Source organism: Lampris incognitus, chromosome 5 (assembly GCF_029633865.1).
Source record: "Lampris incognitus isolate fLamInc1 chromosome 5, fLamInc1.hap2, whole genome shotgun sequence".
Classification (NCBI taxonomy): domain Eukaryota; kingdom Metazoa; phylum Chordata; class Actinopteri; order Lampriformes; family Lampridae; genus Lampris; species Lampris incognitus.
In genome coordinates, this window is record NC_079215.1 from 29,070,631 (window position 1) to 29,091,859 (window position 21,229).

At 43.5% G+C, this 21,229-nt stretch overlaps 1 protein-coding gene across 1 annotated transcript in view; it reads left to right on the forward strand.

Annotated features, from left to right (window-relative positions):
• The window catches only part of pik3r5 (phosphoinositide-3-kinase, regulatory subunit 5), a 40,452-nt gene that overhangs the window by 16,889 nt on the left and 2,334 nt on the right, over positions 1-21,229 (forward strand). Inside the window, exons 2-16 of the mRNA XM_056280353.1 lie at positions 142-257; positions 7,101-7,216; positions 7,452-7,520; positions 11,687-11,825; positions 12,267-12,336; positions 13,633-13,807; positions 14,114-14,282; positions 14,789-14,857; positions 15,104-15,960; positions 16,773-16,898; positions 17,168-17,299; positions 17,599-17,692; positions 18,796-18,872; positions 19,500-19,593; positions 20,541-20,623. Of these exons, the coding sequence (XP_056136328.1) occupies positions 158-257; positions 7,101-7,216; positions 7,452-7,520; positions 11,687-11,825; positions 12,267-12,336; positions 13,633-13,807; positions 14,114-14,282; positions 14,789-14,857; positions 15,104-15,960; positions 16,773-16,898; positions 17,168-17,299; positions 17,599-17,692; positions 18,796-18,872; positions 19,500-19,593; positions 20,541-20,623 (2,370 nt within the window). The 5' untranslated portion in view covers positions 142-157. The remainder of the gene's footprint in view (positions 1-141; positions 258-7,100; positions 7,217-7,451; positions 7,521-11,686; positions 11,826-12,266; positions 12,337-13,632; positions 13,808-14,113; positions 14,283-14,788; positions 14,858-15,103; positions 15,961-16,772; positions 16,899-17,167; positions 17,300-17,598; positions 17,693-18,795; positions 18,873-19,499; positions 19,594-20,540; positions 20,624-21,229) is intronic.

Consider the following 21,229-nt stretch of genomic DNA (forward strand, 5'->3'; position numbering starts at 1 on the left):
AATTGTGAATTATGGACATGCAGCGAACTGTTGGTTGACTTGCACAGACAGGCGTGCTGTCATATCCTCCTGTATGGATCCCACCGGTCCGTGGTATAAATGTGATCCTAAACATCATCTCCTTCTGCTCTTCCCTTCCAGGACCTGAGAGGTAGAGATGCAGTACACTTCGTGCACAGAGGACAGGATCCAGCATGCTCTGGACAGGTGTCTAGATGGTCTCAGGCAAAGTCCTACAGCGGCACACTACGGGAAAGGTAAGAGCCACCTGCCCTTTATCAGAGTATGTCCGACCTGTGGTTTATTAGGAGTGTAAAAGTACATGCAACTTCTTTAATGGCTTACATATACCGGCAGATTATCTCCTTTATGCAGAATTGTTATTGGCTGTCTGCATTTAGTATACTTTGCATATGCATACTAGTATACTAGTATCATATTAGTATACTAGTATGCATTTTGATGTACTTTTTCTGCTGGTCCTCTTAACAAAGCTGAATTTTTCTCTTCTTTCAAGAGGTCAGCTCTGACAAAGAAAAGTCTTAGTACAACGCTTTTTACGTAGTGGCCACTTTTTGGTCACTTCATGGTGCTGCTTATTTTAATTAAAAAAAAAAGCGATGACAGTTTGAACAACATGCAAATTGTACGAATCGAAGTTAAAGTTTAACTTTGCACAGGAGCATGCATGATATCAACTGTTTTTTTTGTTGTTGTTGTTGTTTTTTTCTGATGCAATATGCTCCCTACCAGCGTACTGTTTATGATGACAACCACAACCACCTACCTGCAGAGATGTTAGCATTTGATATCACCATATTCCCAGAATCACAGTACACGAAGTGTGAATGTGGGAGCGGATTGCTTATGATGTGGGTGTTTCTTGCACATGTTTGAGAGAAGCCTCCAAGTGTTTTCGACTGGTGGTTAGTTAGGGGTTTTTTTTGTTTTGTTTATAGAGGCAGTTTGGACAGCTAAGTCATTACAAAAGCATGTCACGTTACTTTTTTTTTGTGGCTATCATCAACATAAAATGCAGGCGAGGCACTGCAGGTTCCCTAAAAGCAGTGTTTTTTTTCCATCACCTTGCCATAATAAAGACCGCATGTGACATACACAGCACCAGCTCCGCACATTCATTTATGAGTAAGCGAACAAGTGAATCTTGTTATTGGCATCGCTCAGTAATCATCTAAGAGACCTGCTTTTGTGTGCCAAGGGAAGTTGTCACACTCAGTTGAAACGCCGGCTGACAGGAAGTCGTGGCCCACACCCTGGTGTGTGAATGGGGGCATCACAGGGCGGCAGGACATGGAGGAAAAGAGGGCAGGCATCGTTCTCTCACACAGCTAACATAGATAGATGTATTGACTCACAGCTCCAACGATGTCTTCTAGAAATCATGAATCAATATATAGATAAACTATTTTCCTATTTAGAATATGTGTCATGCAGTGGGGGTGAAAAAAAATCAACAACAGATGCATAAAGGATAAACGATGACATCACTCTCTGTATAAGACACGTATCTAAAATACATCACCCGCACAATATAACATGAACCTGCAATTCAAAACATGTGAAGCATATGAGTCACAATGTCAGATTGTGTACAGTGCATCGTGTTAAGGACCATGTGCAAAATTTAAAAGTGGCATTAACATCAGCAGTGCAAATTTAGACTTAGACTTAGACAGGTGGCGCAGTGGTTAACGCGCTCGCCTCACAGCAAGAAGATCCTGGGTTCTCCCCGTGTTGCCTCCGGCTTGGTCGGGCGTCCCTACAGACTCAACTGGCCGTGTCTGCAGTTGGGAAGCCGGATGTGGGTATGTGTCCTGGTCGCTGCACTAGCAACTCTTTTGGTCGGTAAGGGTGCCTGTTCAGGGAGGAGGGGGAGCCGGGGGGAATAGCGTGATCCTCCCATGCGCTATGTCCCCCTGGCGAAACTCCTCACTGTCAGGTGAAAAGAAGCGGCTGGTGACTCCACATCGGCAGAAGGGGTGGAGCAGTGACTGGGATGGCTTGGAAGATTGGGTAATTGGCCAAGTACAATTGGGGAGAAAAAGGGGGGGAAATCCAAAAAAAGAAAAGAAGAAGGTCCTGGGTTTGAGCCCCGGGTAGTCCAACCTTGGGGGTTGTCCTCTGTATGGAGTGTGCATGTTCTCCCCGTGTCTGTGTGGGTTTCCTCTGGGTGCTCCGGTTTCCCTCCCACAGTCCAAAGACATGTAGGTCAGCCGTACTTAATGGTCCCTAGGTGTGAATGTATGTGTGTGTGTGTGTGTGTGTGTGTGTGTGTGTGTGTGTGTGTGTGTGTGTGTGTGTGTGTGTGTGTGTGTGTGTGTGTGTGTGTGTGTGTGTGTGTGTGTGAACCTTGTGATGGACCGGCAACCTGTCCAGGGTGTCTCCCCGCCTGTTGCCCAATGACTGCTGGGATAGGCTTCGGTATCCCCGCGACCCTGAGAGCAGGTTAAGTGGCTTGGATAATGGATGGATGGATGGATGGATAATGGATGGACTTAGACTGCTTTAATTTGTTATTGCCTCATATGCATGTCTCATACATACAGGGAAATGGGATTACGTTTCACACGGACCACAGTGCCACATAAAAGCAAATAAGATGCAATAAATGTTAAAAACAAAAAGTGTATTAAAAACAAAAATTACTTCACAGACCTAAACATCATAAAACACACCTGACATGGACAGGGAGTAGAGTAAGAAGGTCAAAAAGTCATTTTGTGGAAGGTCTGAGTGTTCAGGCTGTTGAGAAACCTCACAGTCTGGGGAATGAAACTGTTGCATAGTCTGGTGGAGGCAGCATGGATGCTCGGTACCTCCCGCCAGAGGGTAGGAGGGTGAAGCGGATGTGGGAAGGGTGGGTGAGGTCCTTCACGATGCTGAGAGCCTTCCGGGTGCACCGTGCATCATAGATGGCCTGGATGGATGGGAGAGCAGTTGCTATGATCTTTCCAGCTGTCTTCACAGCATCTTCAAATGTAGTACATCGTTGGTATATTTTTCAGCTGATGGACTCTAAAACAGCAAGCTGAGGGTAGGAGCTCAAAATCAACCTGAAGTGGATGGCTAGCGCAAATCGACATACCTGCAGGATTTCTCTACTGCTGTTTTTTTTTAAATAGCTCTTAGCTTAGTTACACCTGTTGCATGCCCTATGAACTTCATAGTACTCTCCAATTGTGATTTGTTCATCACATTCAAGTTCCCTAACCAAGATGCCATAGAAAACATCAGGAAAGACTTGACAACACTCCATTAAATAGTGTCATTCATCCAACATGGGGATCGCTGGTTCAAATCCCCATGTTACCTCCGGCTTAGTCAGGCGTCCCCGCAGACACAATTGGCCGTGTCTGCGGGTGGGAAGCCGGATGTGGATATGTGTCCTGGTTGCTGCACTAGTGCCTCCTCTAGTCAGTCGAGGCGTCTGTTTGGGGGAGAGGGGGAACAGGGGGGAATAGCGTGATCCTCCCACGCGCTACGTCCTCCTGGAGAAACTCCTCACTGTCAGGTGAGGGGAAGCGACTCCACATGTATCAAAGGAGGAATGTGGTAGGTAGTCTGCAGCCCTCCCCGGATCGGCAGAGGGGGTGGAGCAGCGACCGGGACTGCTCAGAAGAGTGCGGTAATTGGCTAAGTACAATTGGGGAGAAAAAGGGGGGGAAACCCCCCCCCAACAAAAATAGTTTTCATAATGGAAGCATGGAGCTAATGATTTTTTTTCTTTTCATGTTACATGAAAATAAAACACATGTAGCACATGTAGGAATCTGTGCATTAGAGCTCACACATATATATATAACACAGTGGGAGATATAAGTAGTGTTATAGAAAAACTTCTATTGTTTTTTTTATTATGTATTATTATGAATGACATTGTAAGTCATAATAAAATAATAATTGTAATGATTAGAAATAATGAAATATTTTTTGCACAATCCCAACATGTAGGTATTTAGTACCCTACCCTCTAGTGATGGGTGTCATAGTGAGCTGAGCTCTTCTGGGCCTAATGGCTCCTGAGACTTTAACTTCACAGATACAGATGGGTGACAGATTAAAGGAAAAACCAACATAAAGAGTCTTAGTAAGGTGTTGAGGTCACCACGAGCCTCCAGAACATCACCAGTGCTCCTTGTCATAGATTCTACAAGTCTCTGAACTCTACTGGAGGGATGGACACCATTCTTCCAAAAGATATTCCCTCATTTGGTGTTCTGATGATGGTGGTGGAGAGTGCTGTCTAACACGCCGGTCCAAAATCTCCCGTAAGTGTTCAATTGGATTGAGATCTGGTGACTGTGAAAGTCATAGCATATGATTTAATCAATTTTCATACTCAGCAAACCATTCAGTGAGCCCTTGTGCCCTATGGATGGGGGCAGTCATCCTGGAAGAGACCACTCTCATCAGGATAGAGATGTTTCACTATAGGATAAAGGTGATCACTCAGATCAAGTGCAACTGGACTTGGTATATATCCATGAAGACGTTTCGCCTCTCATCCAAGAGGCTTCATCAGTTCGTGCCTTTCTGACTAGACCAAGCTAGTCTGACTAGCTAGTCTGACTAGCTTGGTCGAAACGTCTTCACGGATATATACCAAGTCCAGTTGCACTTGAGTCAATTCCTTTGGATAACCATGACCTGGATGAATGAGAACATTCACAGACGTGATCACTCAGAATAACTTTATATTGATTTGCAGTGACCCTTCGCTCTAAGGGGACAAGTGGACCCAAACCATGGCAGGAAAATGCCCCCCACAGCATAACAGAGCCCCCGGACCCCCTCACTGTAGGGGTCAAGCATTCAGGTTTTTCCTTTCATTTGTCTCCCACCTGATGGCTTGGAGCACTTCAAGTACAAATTAATCTGGTTTACGAAAAAGGAAGATTAAGTCACACAAGGGCCCAAAGTAGGCTACTTTATAAAATATCAGCCATGATTGCCTACTATATCCCCTGTTCATTTGATTGGCATTGCTTCAGACTGATCAGTGCCTGGGTGTAAGAAGTCCCTTAACACTCCATCTTTGTTATATATGTTGTAGCTCTTAGGGATTGGCGGTAATCGATGGTCTTCCCCATGAAGAGTACCAGTTGAATCTGTTAAGAAATATTAAAAACTGAACATTAAGAATATTTTCACTTATTCGCCTTTCTCTGTTTGACATCTTGCTTTTTTGCTGTATTGCTCTAATTTTTTTGCTTGTATTTCCTTTATTTTTCAAAGTTGCTGTGTATGTATGTTTTTTGTTTTTTTTACTACCTTCTTCCCTATTTCTAACACTTCTGTTTTGTGCCAGCCTGGTTTGGTGTTTCAAAGCACTACAAATTTACTTAACTAGTTGTGTATGCATGATGGCACACTGTATTAGACAATGAGGATAAACTCAGTCACAGTTTTGTGAAGCTAACAGTGAGCATTTAAGTTGTATTATGAAGAAGAGTCTCTGTTGGGCTTCCTATAGGACCCTGCTAGATTTCAGGTGTGGAGGGGATTCCTTGTTCAATGATCTGAGTCCATCGCGACAATTTCTGAGATGTTTGATATCAAGTTGTTGTTACTGCATCAGTGCTGCAGTGAGGAACTGCATGGACCGCACAGACCTAAAATTGTTTTGTCGACCGGTGCCAAGCCTTTGTTATTGCAGGAAATCAGTCTTGACACAGTTTTGTCATCCTAAAGACTGAACCTCTGCACAGAAATGAAGAGGCAAACTGTGAGATAAGACTGACAAAACACAGCCTTGGGTGACACCAGGTGATCTTGTTATTTTTCCCGTTTTAAGTTCTGAGCATCTGTGTCAGGTTCGTGAAAATGTACAGGACTTAATAACACAAGAAGGTCACGTCTCAGTCATGCAGGAGAGAGGGTTTTACATCATGCATTTATTACATTTAATTTCTGTAGGCAACTTCACGATGTATATAAGCTACACAAATAATCTACAGTGGCAAGCTACAATGTGTGTGTGTGTGTGTGTGTGTGTGTGTGTGTGTGTGTGTGTGTGTGTGTGTGTGTGTGTGTGTGTGTGTGTGTGTGTGTGTTTCTATCATTCTGCCTATCAGTACACCCCAAATGTGTAAGTGATCTCACAGATGTGATCAAGTTCATATGGGCGAATACTTGCTGTGCGGGGATGGGTGTATGTTTACATCAGAGGATATCCTCCTTTTATAAATCATGGCCACGGGTTTGTTGTCATACACAGACACTGTTTGTTCCATCCACTGTGTCTACACTTCATTTAAACCTATTGACTTTATATGATCAGTTGTTTGTGCTGAGTGTGCAACAAGGCGGCAGCAGTGTCCAGATCATGACTTGTGCAGTGGCCATATCTTCATGTCTTCACAAGTGCATAGGAATGCACGAGTATGAATGAACACAGTTGTGTTCCAAAGCAAACATGATTGCTGTGGTTTAATAAGTTGGTCTAATTTTTTTTTTGGCGGGGTGGGGGTTCTTCCCTTTTTCTCTCCAATTGTACTTGGCCAATTACTCCACTCTTCCGAGCCTAGCAGTCGCTGCTCCACCCCCTCTGCCGATCCGGGGAGGGCTGCAGACTACCACATGCATCCTCCGATACATGTGGAATCACCAGCTGCTTCTTTTTCACCTGACAGTGAGGAGTTTCTCCAGGGGGACATAGCACATAGGGGGCTCACACTATTGCCCCCAGTCCCCCCCCCCCGAACAGGCACCCTGACCGACCAGAGGAGGCGCTAGTGCAGCGACCAGGACACAGACCCACATCCGTCTTCCCACACGCAGACACGGCCAATTGTGTCTGTAGGGACGCCTAACCAAGCCGGAGGTAACACGGGGATTTGAACCGCCGATCCCCGTGTTGGTAAGCAACAGAATAGACCGCTACGCTACCCGGAGTTGGTCTAATGTTTTAGTTTGTAGCAAACATGCTTCCTCAAAGACCTCAAAAACTGTTTTGCCATGTGCTTTGCCAGCACCTAAAAGAAGTTGTAGTTGTGCAGATGACATCAAACTTCTATGTGCACGTGTACATTATGATATATTTATGGTACTTACGTGGATTTTATTGTGCTTCAATCCAGTGCTGAAGTGCTCGGCAGGCCAGTCGATGAACCGCTGGAGTCTGGAGGAGCTGGTGAAGAGGGACCCAGAAAATGCCCTCATCCTCCTGCAGCAGATCATCAGAAAGAGCAGAGAGGTGAGGGAGGGCAAAGGTCATGGTCATGACCCATGTAATATGTAGGAGTTTAGAAGGAGGTGGAAAAACAAATTTATCACTTAATGTATTTGATGTACCATAGTTTGCCACTCTTGAGTTTTGAAAAAACCCTACAATCATCAGTTAAGTCAACCCTATTTACTTCTCCCACACTCACGCTCCGGCTTAATATGTCTGTATGCGGTTGTGTATTTGTGTTAATGTGTGGGTTCAGGTCATCAAGAATTGCCAGTATGAGCTGGTGACCCCCCTTGCAATCATGTTCTCCTCGACTCTGCTTCAGGTAAGCACACTTATTTTTAAATTGTTCAAATGGTTTGCTGTCATTCTCACACTCACTTGTAGCCCTCCACCAAGACTTTGCGAAACTCAAAGCTATCGTCACAAAAAAAAAGGCACATGGAGTTTTTAGATGTACGAAGTTGCTTTCTCATTTTAAGGGTTCAGAATTGGTAACTATATTGTACGTGGTTGAAGCATGTTTCAGTTATTGGTCACAAGGTCGGTAAAAGAATATCAATAATCTTGTAATAGTTGGTCGTCTGAATACTCCCCGTATGTTTTTATATTGATTATTTTGTTGGGATCTCATTCTCCATCATATCATTGCTCAATATTTTGATTACGTAAGTATTTTTCTGCACATTTTAGAGTATCTTTATCTTCAGTCTTGGTACTGATAATGTATGCAACCTTTTCACGGCTCCAGGTTTTCCCCTGCCACTCATTTTAATAGTTTGTCATAGTCAGGTTTCACAAGCAAATTAAAGTCAAAATGTCTTTACCAGCAAAAACACAACTTGATTGGAACACTTTCTGCCATTAGCTTGAACGGCTTTCTGACAAACTAACTGGCCCAGAGCTTACTTGGCAGAGGCCCAGGCCAGGGGCCGGTTGTTTGGTTCACACCAGAGTTCAACTGGGTTACTTGCCCCCCTCCCCCCGAATGAACTGAGCTATTGTGGTCAGTGCTCTATTGTTTAATTCAATTGTATCAAACTATTGACACTGTAGGTGGAAAACAGGGCACCATTCACTCTCTTGAAGCCAAAATACCATGATTATAGTATGTATCGCTGCCATGGTGCTCGCATTCTCACAGTAGATGAAAACTTGGAACCAGAGTCTGCGCAGCACAGACAGGAAGTGACGCAGTACGCCTGCCCATATTGATTGATTATGCATATACACTCACCGGCCACTTTATTAGGCACACCTGTCCAACTGCTTGTTAACGCAAATTTCTAATCAGTCAATCACATGGCAGCAACTCAATGCATTTAGGCATGTAGACATGGTCAAGACGATCTGCTGCAGTTCAAACCGAGCATCAGAATGGGGGAGAAAGGTGATTTAAGTGACTTTGAACGTGGCATGGTTGTTGGTGCCAGACGGGCTGGTCTGAGTATGTCAGAAACTGCTGATCTACTGGGATTTTCACGCACAACCATCTCTAGGGTTTACAGAGAATGGTCCGAAAAAGAGAAAATATCCAGTGAGCGGCAGTTCTGTGGGCGAAAATGCCTTGTTGATGCCAGAGGTCAGAGGAGAATGGCCAGACTGGTTCGAGCTGATAGAAAGGCAACAGTAACTCAAATAACCACTCATTACAACCGAGGTATGCAGAAGAGCATCTCTGAACGCACAACACGTCGAACCTTGAGGCAGATGGGCTACAGCAGCAGAAGACCACACCGGGTGCCACTCCTGTCAGCTAAGAACAGGAAACTGAGGCTACAATTCGCACAGGCTCACCAAAATTGGACAATAGAAGATTGGAAAAACGTTGCCTGGTCTGATGAGTCTCGATTTCTGCTGCGACATTCGGATGGTAGGGTCAGAATTTGGCGTCAACAACATGAAAGCATGGATCCATCCTGCCTTGTATCAACGGTTCAGGCTGGTGGTGGTGGTGTAATGGTGTGGGGGATATTTTCTTGGCACACTTTGGGCCCCTTAGTACCAATTGAGCATCGTGTCAACGCCACAGCCTACCTGAGTATTGTTGCTGACCATGTCCATCCCTTTATGACCACAGTGTTCCCATCTTCTGATGGCTACTTCCAGCAGGATAACGCGCCATGTCATAAAGCTCGAATCATCTCAGACTGGTTTCTTGAACATGACAATGAGTTCACTGTACTCAAATGGCCTCCACAGTCACCAGATCTCAATCCAATAGAGCACCTTTGGGATGTGGTGGACCGGGAGATTCGCATCATGGATGTGCAGCCGACAAATCTGCAGCAACTGCGTGATGCTATCATGTCAATATGGACCAAACTCTCTGAGGAATGTTTACAGTACCTTGTTGAATCTATGCCACGAAGGATTAAGGCAGTTCTAAAGTGGCCAGTGAGTGTATATGCCCCTCCCTTTGCAGGGTGTCTGCTTGGTGGCTAAACCATGGATGTATTGCTGCACTGCTGCTGCAAGCATAGCAGCCAATCAACTCATCCCCAGGTCCAACCATGCTTTAATGTCCAAAAGATAGCTATTGTGAGAGATATTATGGTAAAGGGAAGTAGTTGAAGTGACAGAGCACACTTGAGTAAAAAAAAATATTGTACGTATATTTTGAAACGCTCGTTTGGCCTGTGCTCTGTTCAATTATATAAGTATGTGTGTGATTAATAGCTGTATTCAAAACAGCCACAAGGGAGCATCAGAGATATTTTGGCTTCACTTTCTGACCCCACTCTTACCCCCTTGCATGTGTCCATGGCTAATCTTGCAAACTACTGGACCTATCAGCCTAAAAATTGTTTTTGAACACTTATGATGTATGATGAAGGACATCTCGTGGTTGCGGTGATTAAACCTTCAAAAAAAAAGTTTGTTCTCGCTATCGCCACTCCCTCTCTACATTCACTTCCTAGCTCGCTTGACCAGCGCTGCTTTCTGTCGCTGCCCGATCCAAGTCAATGGGCACCATTGACTATCTACCGTTGACTCGGATCGAGCAGCGACATGATCAAAGTTCTTAAAAGAATTTTGATTTTCCAAAAAATGTGAAAGTTATAAAGGAACAACTTCCTCTAGGTTGCAGTCAAAACAGGAAGTGTTGCATACTCTTGTTGCTGCCCAATCTGAGTCAACCGTAGATGTGAGTCGCGCAGGTGCAATCGTTAACAGTTTACCCAACTTTATTATATTGTGAAAATAAAGACAGGGTTAGGGTTAGACTAAAATGGTCGCATAGCAAACCTTTTCTTTTTGGATAGTGGAAGTTCATGTCGGTGTGAGGGTCTAGAGGAGGCTGCGCATCCACAGACTGACAGGCAAAAAATTTTTATTATGTTGATTTTTTTAGCTTGAGCACTGCATATTAAAAATGTTTTGTCCATATTTCCCATTCAGTTGACTTGAGCGCTGCACAAAAGTCTTATAATGGCAGGAAAAACACTGTTTTTTTTTCTGTCTGTGTGTGCATGTATCTGTCTGCTGTTAATCTCCCATACTACTGGGCCTGTCAGCCTAATGATTTTTGTGCACAGTTATGATTGTATGATCAAGGACCTCTTGTGGTTGCGATGATTCAGAATCTTTGAAAAACCAGTTTTATACCGCAATTAAGCATTAACGCCTTAGCTGGTTTTTCGCCAGTCAGAGAAGGGGAAATACGCCTGGCAGGGATCTGCACTGGGTGCACTCTTCTAGTTGAGATTATAATCTCTTTTTAAAGAGTGACCAGGCCAAGAGAGCAACATAAACAATGTTACAATAATAAACACAAACAATTCAAACAGACAAATACAACTGTCACACACTATAAAAAGGTCAAGGACAAAAATCCAGTTATGATGCACAGACAAGTACAAATTTCTAGAATGATTTCTTTGAAAATTTAGGAGTAATCACATTTACCATTAGTACTGGTCCCTCAGTTCTTTAAAATTAACTTAAATGTCCCCGTAGTAATCAGCGGTGACAACTTCAGGTCCTTCTGTACATTATTCCAGGAAGAAGGGACAGTGTATTGAAAAACTTTTCTGCCTAATTCTGTTCTAACTCTGGGGACCAACATCTGTTCAAAAAATGTCCATGCACAGCATTCCCCAGGCTCCTCTCCCTGGCTGCACACGCACAAACACATATGGTTAGATTAGTTAATTGCAATCAGATGCTTCTCATTGCCCAGATGAGCCATTCTATATTCTCCTTGCCTCCAAACCAACACCCAAACTACAGCTCCATCCGCTACACATATTTCCACTAAATTAGGGATTCCCCCTTTCCATCATCAACCCCCATCTGAGTACAGTCAAAGATATGCAAGCATGTCAGAATATAGGTCTAAGCACAGCACTCAATTGACAAAACTTTGCAAAGACCTTTTTCTGAGCTCAGTATGACGGGTAGGTCAAGGAATTTAAAGCAGTATCCCAACTCTGCTCCTCCCTTCATCCTCGGTAAAATACCTTACCTGAAATGTGCTGTGGTTTGCAGACACCTTACTGTCCTCCAGACACCAAGTTGCTGGAGGAAAGTGTGGAAGTGTTTCGCTGTTTCCTGACCTGGCCTGAGCCTTACTGTGGTGTGTGTAGGAACCTCCTCTCCATGCTACAGCAGGAGATCAAGGCCCCAGGTAAATTCTATCTATCTATCTATCTATCTATCTATCTATCTATCTATCTATCTATCTATCTATCTATCTATCTATCTATCTATCTATCTATCTATCTATCTATCTATCTATCTATCTATCTATCTATCTATCTATCTATCTATCTATCTATCTATCTATCACCCTCCCTCACGACTACTGGAATAACTTAGTGTAGGATTAAGTTGTACCAGATTTCCCAATCATATCTAATGCCTCCATTCTAAGTATATAAGTATGTTCTTGAACTCAAGAATCGGTCCTCCCTGCCATAACAAGTAGCTTCAAAAAACCCGCAAGCAAAGAATCCACCAGCTGTCTAATGCAAATGCTTTGAAGCCAAGAAGTTTATGGCCAGAATTTGTTCACGCTTGAAACCCTCCATAAGTTGACTGTTTGTATCTCTCTTTTTTTCTTCTTCAGGGCTAGCCTTTCATCGACTGGTGAGAGAGGAACAGGGTCTAAATACATCCAGCCAGCACTCCAAGGCCATGTGGGTCCACGCATTAACACGGTGGCACTGTTTTAGCCTTTGGTTTAGTACTGCAGGTGTTATGTGGTAGGGTACCGATCCAGGCCGAGCCTAACAGCAGATCTTTACTCCACTTAGAATAATGATGTTCAAATACGTTGCTTCCGTGGTGGTATCAAAAATATGTTGAATCATTACAAAAAGGTAAAATATTGAACACTATCACATCAAGTCAAGTCAATTTTACTTGTATAGCCCAGTATCACAAATCAAGGCCCATTGAAATGTAATAAAGGCTATATAGTCAGAAATTGAATGCATTCTAATAGCAAAATAAGTTTTGCAGAGCCCACATAGGTGTTGCAGAGTGTGTCAAAGACATACACATTTCTGTCTTCTTTAGATTTTTAAAAATTGTGTACGAGACTGAAGCAAATCACATTTACTATTAGCCTTGTACTGCAGAATTGAAGTTATGTGTTGTTGTTTTTTTTCCATAATGAAAGTTGAGTTCTGCTTGTTGATGAATTTGAGCAGAGTCTTATTTTGGTGATTCTTTTTCAACCTTCCATACATATTTGTATTTGCTACACAATCCACCAGAACAGAGCAAAAACAAAAATAAAAACAAAAAAACAACAACTTCCTACTAACTTCTTACTTATTTCTTATCTCTATAAACCACAGAAATCACAAAAAGTCATTTGAGTTCAGATTAGTATGAGCCATGGCTACGTTGAGCTCAGCGTGTTGTTTTTCTATCCAGTTATCTGAGGAAACTTCCGCTGTCTCTGTAAAAATGATGCTTACCTTTGCATTAGTGACCATAGTGTTATGTTGCCCTACATTTAATCCAAGTTTATCAGTCCTGAGGTTATGCCTTTTTAGGGTAACATTAAATCAGTAAACACTCGACAACAGTTACTGTTATTTAATTAATAGTCCTTCATTTGTGTTACCTGTTTATGAGGAGCACCATGACATTTTCAGCCCTTCTCTCAGTCCCTCCTGTATACGTTGTACCACAACATGCTGTTCTCAGCTGGTCACATGGGCATTCCCACTCTGTCTATACACGGTGTGTGCGTGTGTTAGTGTGTACATCAACTATACCCCTGCAGAACAACTCGAACAATCACACAAATTAACATGCACGCGGGCACACTCACACTTGTATATGCAAAAGCACACAATCAAAAAGCACAACCATGGGCCAACACAAGTATGAAAACCATCACAATGATATCAAGGAATAACAGCCCCAGCAGTATGAGTCACACATTACTTTTGATACTAGCTGTGTTTCTCTGCCTTCAGGATGGTGCTGCTGATGAACCCAGGAGAGGTTCCCAGTGAGCTTCTGTCTGTGGCCAAGCAGCTAAGTTGCATCCAGCACTCGCAGAGAGAGACCTTCATCACCCTGATCAAACATGCCTACCAGTCCACCCTGGGTACCAAGTACCCTCTGCACAGCATCCACAAGGCCCTGCAGGTATGTCTTCTTAGAGCCCTGGTTCTCACACAGGTCTTCAAGGACCCCCAATTTAGCTGATTTTCTATTTTGCCAGGTCTTTCATCACATTCACCTGTTGTGTTAGTTATTACAGCAATCTCGTCAGGGATTCATTTTAAACCTGGTACAACAGGCCAACATAATTAACAATCTGGCACAATGGTGCGGGGGGAGGGGGCACAGAGGACATGATTGAAAGTTTAAGAGTTTATGGGGTGGGACCTAAAAAGTAGATTCCTAATAAATTGTGCCATGAAGTATATAAACATGAATCCTTTTTACCAGGTTAAAGGTGTGAATGAGGTGGAGGAGATCTTCTCCATGGTGAATGATGTCTTAGAGATGGCTGCCACGATGGACGATCCCCAAAAGGGGCGTGATCATGTGATCCAGAGTCTGGAGAGTCTGAGGGAGAGAATGGACATCCCCCCATCCAATGGGAGGAAGTCTGATGGTAAGAGAGTAAATGTGATATGGATACTTAGAGTCAGAGGAGAATATTGTTATAGCTTCAGCCAATTTCCAATAGACTTTCCCCCATTTTGTTATTTAAGGGGCTATGTGTAATATTTCGGCTCTCCCAAAGCCCAAACTAAACAATTCACTAAACTCCACTTACCAGATATCTGCATTCAAAAACACTGGGGCCGGGGTGGCTGAGTGTTTTCATTGTTTGATGCATACATTACTGCCCAAGATTTGGTTCACACTCGCAGCCTTCAAGCACACTATCCAGCAATCACACCAAACTGATATCTGCTGAAGGTGGTCAAAAATGGCAGATGTAAGCAAAATGTCTGTGCATCTGCAGCCTTTTCTTGTTGGATTTTTTTGGTCTTGCATGTTTTGATTTGTTGTTGTTACTCAACTTGTTGATCGAGGTCAGGATTCAAGCAGAACTACATTTGAAAACTTTTGTTTTTCTGTTTTTTTTTTGGTTTTTTTTTGTGCCCTACTCAGGAATGTTGCAGACCCTACCAGTACCCACAGCCAAGTGTTATATGTTTCACTGGGACAAGGATAACTTTGGTAAAGTATTCAGCAAGTCATATAATTGCATAAATCTTTCTTTGGTGACTTGTGTTGGTGGTTATGTCACTGTTTTGCCTTGGTCCCTTTTTTCCCAACAAAGCTCCTCTTGTTTAAAAAGAGGGTCCCTTCCCCTTGATAACATGAATATACAATAAGGGTTTCATCCTCTCAGTTGCTTGTGGCTTCCCCCTTAATAGTTTAATGAGCTGAACAGTCGTCTGTTTTGTTTCTTTGTTGGTGTAGATGTTTTGAATACCCTTTTGGAGAATGAGCATAATCTGACGGACCTCCGGCACATCCATGGGCAGGCCGATGAGGAAGAAGAGGATGACACTGACGCAGATGAGGAGGATGGGACAGGGATTGACCTGGAAGAAGTGGAGGAAGAGGATGGAGTAGGGTTGCCCTCGATGTGTATCTTCTCCAACGGTTACAGCAATAACCACCGTGCCTCTACCTTTTCCACCCTCTCCTCGCTCTCCACTGCCTCCAAGGACTCCATGTTCTCCACACTGTCCATCGCCTCAGAGTCCTACGCTCCCTCGCTCTTCTCGGTCACCTCTGGTACCGACAGTGACTTCTATGAAGAACCCGAAGATTCCTACATCAACTCCACCTCCTGTTCCCCTCCTGTTTCAGAAAAATCCTCCCCAAAGTCAAACAAGGCCTCGGCTCGGCTAAGTCAACACTTCTACCGGCTCTTCATCAAGCCCAAACTTTACCGGGCCAAGAGCCTGGGCAACCCAGAGTCTAAGGACCTGCTAATGGTACGGTCCAAGCGCTCCAACTCTCTGCCACAGCAGGTCCATTTACGTAGCCCAGAATCTCAACCCCAACTAAACACCCAGACCCTGAGACATGTCTGCTATCGTAGACGGCCCATTCTGAGCAGTGATGAGGACTGTAAGAACACCACGCTAAGGGTGGTGGTCTTTGGAGCGGACCATGTGGCCGGAAAAGTTGCGAGGGCCTACAGTAGCCTTCAGATGAAAGAGAGTGCATGTCCACATCTCAGCAAGACCTTTAAGCTTCAGTTCTATTTCGTACCTGTGAAGAGGGACTCCACAGCAGGGCCCATGTGCCGGCGGTCAACTAGTCCCGTAAGTGGAGGACTCACTAAGTGTAGGCACATGTATCTTACTTAAAAAGGGAAACTATCACAATTTACAACACATTCTGTCTATCTATCTATCTATCTATCTATCTATCTATCTATCTATCTATCTATCTATCTATCTATCTATCTATCTATCTAGACATTGTAGGGATACCACTCCATCATCAGCCATAATACTGAGCAGTCTTCTGCAACGCTGCCAAAATTTTGTGGAAAAGTGTTCATTAATGACTTCAATGGCAGGCAATCCATGAACATGAACCTTACATCCTGGTTTGCCGATAGTCTGCAGTATATAAGAAAATGCAAGCAACAATACAGTTGTATGTAGTGTTGTTTTTCATATTTTCTTATACAGCTGTGTGTAACGGTAAAATTCACATTTGTACAAAGCTTCCCTTCAATAAACTAGGAAGTACGTTTTCACATTCATGAATTATCTGCCAGTGACGTCATCGGCGGACACAATGTTGAAAATTGTGATAATGCTGAAAGAAATGTGATGATCATAAGGTCTACACAAATTCAAACCCATGCTAAACCCACTTTAAAAAAATTTCTTAGATTGTTTTTTATCATGGACATGAGAATTAGCTTTCTCTTTTACTTTTTTCTCCCAGTTAAAGTTTTTTTTTTTTTTTTTTTTTTTTAGGGAGTTGTTCCTTATCAAATGTGAGGGTCTAAGGACAGGATGTTAAAGCCCCTTGAGGCAAATTTGTAATCTGTGGTATTGGGCTATACAAATTAAATTGACTTTTTCTTTTTTTTCTTCCTTTTTTTTTTTTGGTGCTGTAGGATCTTAACCTCCTGGGCACAGAGGACAGTTCAAACAACATTGCCCATCTCCTCGGTATGTTGGACCCCTGGTATGAAAGAAACATAGTCAGCCTACTCAGCCTGCCTGCCAACATCGTCTGCCAGGTACAATTACCGTCCAACTTTACCAAGGCCGATCCAAACTCTCCAACCACTTTACCCAAAACTGCCGTGTACACACTCAAGGCAGCGGTGAAAATGAATAGCATCCAAATTCATTGAAACGTCATCACCCTAGATCGCCCACAAATAACGCCCAAAGCATAAATATTTTCCTAACAATGTGATGTTCAACAGTACAAGATGTTCAGTGAAATACAGAAGATTTAGTATATCTTCAAAGAAGACGTTGACTATGCCGTGTTGTCCCACAGCAAACCTCTAAGACAGAGTCAGAGTCATATGATAGTTCATATGAGCAACGTCTACCCATCCTGGCTGACCTGGTGCTGTATTACTCTCGTCATGCTTCCCGGCCGGCGCTGATCCAGCTCTACCAGGCTGAGGTCTCACACACACACACACACACATGCACACACACACACACACACACACACACACACACACACACACACACACACACACACACACACACACACACACACACACACACACTACTATTATTATCCTTCAACCACTCGTTTCCTCTTTTTTATTTTACTGCCACAGGCTTTAAAATCACATCACACTCATCATTTGGGGGCTCAACAACAAGAGTCCCGATTCATTTTAGGACTTGAACCATTGTGTGTGAAACAACGCTCTATGTGCTGTAAGTGACTGAGTTTCTTTCCCTGCATCTTAGTTGACATTAGCTGGAGGAGAGAGGATAACAGAGGTGTTCATCCACTCACTAGAGCTCGGCCACACCGCAGGAACACGTGCCGTTAAGGCCATGGGTGAGTCCGAGTCACACACCCTTGTTCATGTGCTAGCTCCTCGCAACCGCCCCATCGTAAACACCATCGTCAACATTTTCCACACCTTGTAAATGCATCAGCAGTTATTATGAGGTTGAGACTGGGCTAGATGACTGTTGAAAAGGCATCTTCTATGTTCACATTATGATTACCGGACTAATCCAGTAGTTCAGTCAATGTTTGCTATTTAAATCTGATTCTCAATTTTCATTAAATTCTATATCTGTGTTTTCCTATAAATTTCCTCTTTAAATTCATTTCCTGTTTAAATTCAATTCAATTCAATTCAATTCAATTCAATTTTATTGTCATTAAAAACAATGTGCAGGCACATGTTAAAAATGAAATGAGGGCTGTGGCTTCACCAAACAGTGCAAGACAGACACAGACAAACACAGCAAACACAGTATAAGATATACACACATGAAGAACAAAAGCTAAAAATAAGTTAAAAGAGAGCTGGAGTACAAAATATTTAAAAATATCTACAGACATTCAGTGGGTAGCCAGGTTCAGGTGGGCAACAGCTTGTGGAAAGAAGCTGTTTTTGAGCCTGGTAGTGTGGGCTCTGAGGCTCCTGTAGCGCCTCCCAGGCGGTGTTTACCCAGCTATGGGTTAAATAGTGCCACTGCCTAGTGGATACCTCGGGAGAGGAATAGGCTACGGGAGTAAACCCCTACAGAAAATCAACGTCCACAGTGCTGTTGTTTTTTGTTTTCCTTGCCCTTTTGTAGCTGTTTAAGTGGGAGAGTACTGCTGGTGTCGTGTGTGGCTGCCGCTTCTCCCTCTCGTAGCCCCCCTTTCCCATTCACCCCTATATGTTTGTGTTATGTTCATCTGTTGTCTTGTTTCACCCGTTTATTGTAAAGTGACTTTGAGTGTTAGAAAAGCGCTATATAAGACTGTCCCTCAGAAATATTCACACAAAAAAAGCCTCTAGTTCTTTATGGATCATATTTATATTGTCTATAAAATGGAGGGTTAAGTAAACTAAAACACTACAATGTAGTGTTATTTCCAATGGTGCTGCAGTTCCACTTCCCCATAACACTATCGCAATGTCCATCTCTGTCCCTGTGTAGGTGCCGCCAGCAAGAGATTTGGCATCGACGGCGACCGAGAAGCATTGCCTCTAATGCTGGAGGTGGTTTACAACAGGGTAGGATAGTGTTTGATATTAGACCCACTATTTAATCTTACATCTATCTATCCATCCATCTGTACATCCATCCATCCATGCATCCATCCATCCATCCATTCCTCCATTCATCCATCCATCCATCCATCCAACCAACCATCCATGCAGCCATCCATCCATCCATCTCTCCATCCATCATCCATCCCTCCATCCATTCCTCCATTCATCCATCCAACCAACCAACCATCCATGCAGCCATCCATCCATCTCTCCATCCATCATCCATCCCTCCATCCATCCATCCATGCATCCATCTCTACCTGATAAATCCAATTCAGGGTCACATGGACTATTTATACAATTTAACTTTAATATTGTCTCCTATGTATCTCCCTGACCCCTGTCAACATGCCAAAGAATATCTATCTGGAAATCAATACACTTTCTAATTTTGCTCCTCAGCTGTCAGTATTGGTGTCCAATTCAAAATGTCTCTATCGTTCTGGTGCCATTATGCATTTGAATAGCTGTAATATGAACTAAGAAATGCTGCTATTTTTTTCTATTTAACCACAAATTTCTTTTTTTGTTTCCAAATTCCAAAGGAAGAGAACTGAACCTTAAATCGCGTCTCCCTCTCTCTGTCAGGTGGTGATTAGTGGGAGAAGTCAACAGAGAAGAGAAACCAAACTCTGCACTTCAGTCAACTTGGCCAAAGCATGCAAGAGTCATGAGGAGATAGGTACACTATTACCAATAGCCAAACTAATGCAGTCATGGTTTTCCTAAAATTATTTCTCAAGACAATTCTGTGGAGATTTTAGAGGTGCCAAAATCACCTTGTTACTGACTATCTTGTTTCTTTTGATCATAGCTAAAATTAATTATTATCAGGCGTCCGGGTAGTGTAGTGGTCTATTCCGTTGCCTACCAACATGAGGATCGCTGGTTCGAATCCCCGTGTCACCGTCAGCTTGGTCGGGCGTTCCTACAGACACAATTGGTCTGTGTCTGTGGGTGGGAAGCCGGATGTGGGTATGTGTCCTGGCCGCTGCACTAGCGCCTCCTCTGGTCAGTCGGGGCGCCTGTTCAGGGGAGAAGGGGAACTGGGGCGAATAGCATGATCCTCACACGCGCTACATCCCTCTGGTGAAACTCCTCATTGTCAGGTGAAAAGAAGCGGCTGGTAACTCCACATGTATTGGAGGAGGCATGTGGTAGTCTGCAGCCCTCTCTGGATTGGCGGAGGGGGCGGTGCAGTGACCGGGACGGTTCGGAAGAGTGGGGCAATTGGCCAAGTACAATTGGGGAGAAAAGGGGGGGAGGTTAATCATTATCATTAATCAAAACTAGATTTCTTTGTTGAATCTACATTTAATGCTATGGAGGGTAACAAAGATTGCAAAGGACTATTTCTGATTAGCCAGTGCCACTCTTCAAGAATCTTACCATAATTAACGTATACTTGGAGAAAAACACATGGTGGAGATTTGATGTGTCATGTAACATAACATGTAACATAACATAACATAACATAACATGTAGGACACACAGTAAGATTTTATAGGTCAATCCAAATGTAATTAAAACCCCTTTTTTTCCTTTTCTTGTCCCCTCTAAGAGCTCATGATAAAGCTTTACCATGTAAGAGCTGAAGCATTAATGATCCAAACCAAACTCCTTTGTCAGATTCAAAGATGGAGTGCCTCCTGCTGACCATGACCGAGGTGCTAAAGAGACAGAACTGTAAAACAAAGAAGGGCTTCAACCAGGTAGGCTGGATCTGATGTTTCTCACGTTCTGTGTGTTCTGTGTGTACGAAGATGCCGGCTCACGGTGTTAGCGGCATGTTTTCACAAGCAACTCTGCCAACTGAAACTCAAAATCAGTCTCTGTCACAAGTTTCATCTCTCATCCACTCAGGGGAAAAGCCACAGTGTAGGCAGTGTTTCAATGTATTTTGCATTTTGTTGGGTTTTGACAGTTTGTACCTATTGTGCAAGAATTTAACCTCTTTTAGCTAATTCGAATACAATTTGTACAACTGGAGTTAAAATACAATTTGTTTTACTTATTCTGTATTCAAACAATGTTGGGGTGTTTTTAAAAAAAAATTTCAAGGGTGTCTGGGTAGCATAGCAGTCTATTCTGTTGCCTACCAAAACAGGGATCAGCGGTTCGAATCCCCATGTTACCTCTGGCTTGGTCGGGCCTCCCTACAGACACAATTGGCTGTGTCTGCAGGTGGGAAGCCGGATGTGGGTATGTGTCCTGGTCACTGCGCTAGCGCCTCCTCTGGTCAGCCGGGGCACCTGTTTGGGGGGGGGGAACTGGGGGGGAATAGCGTGATCCTCCCACATGCTACATCCCCCTGGCGA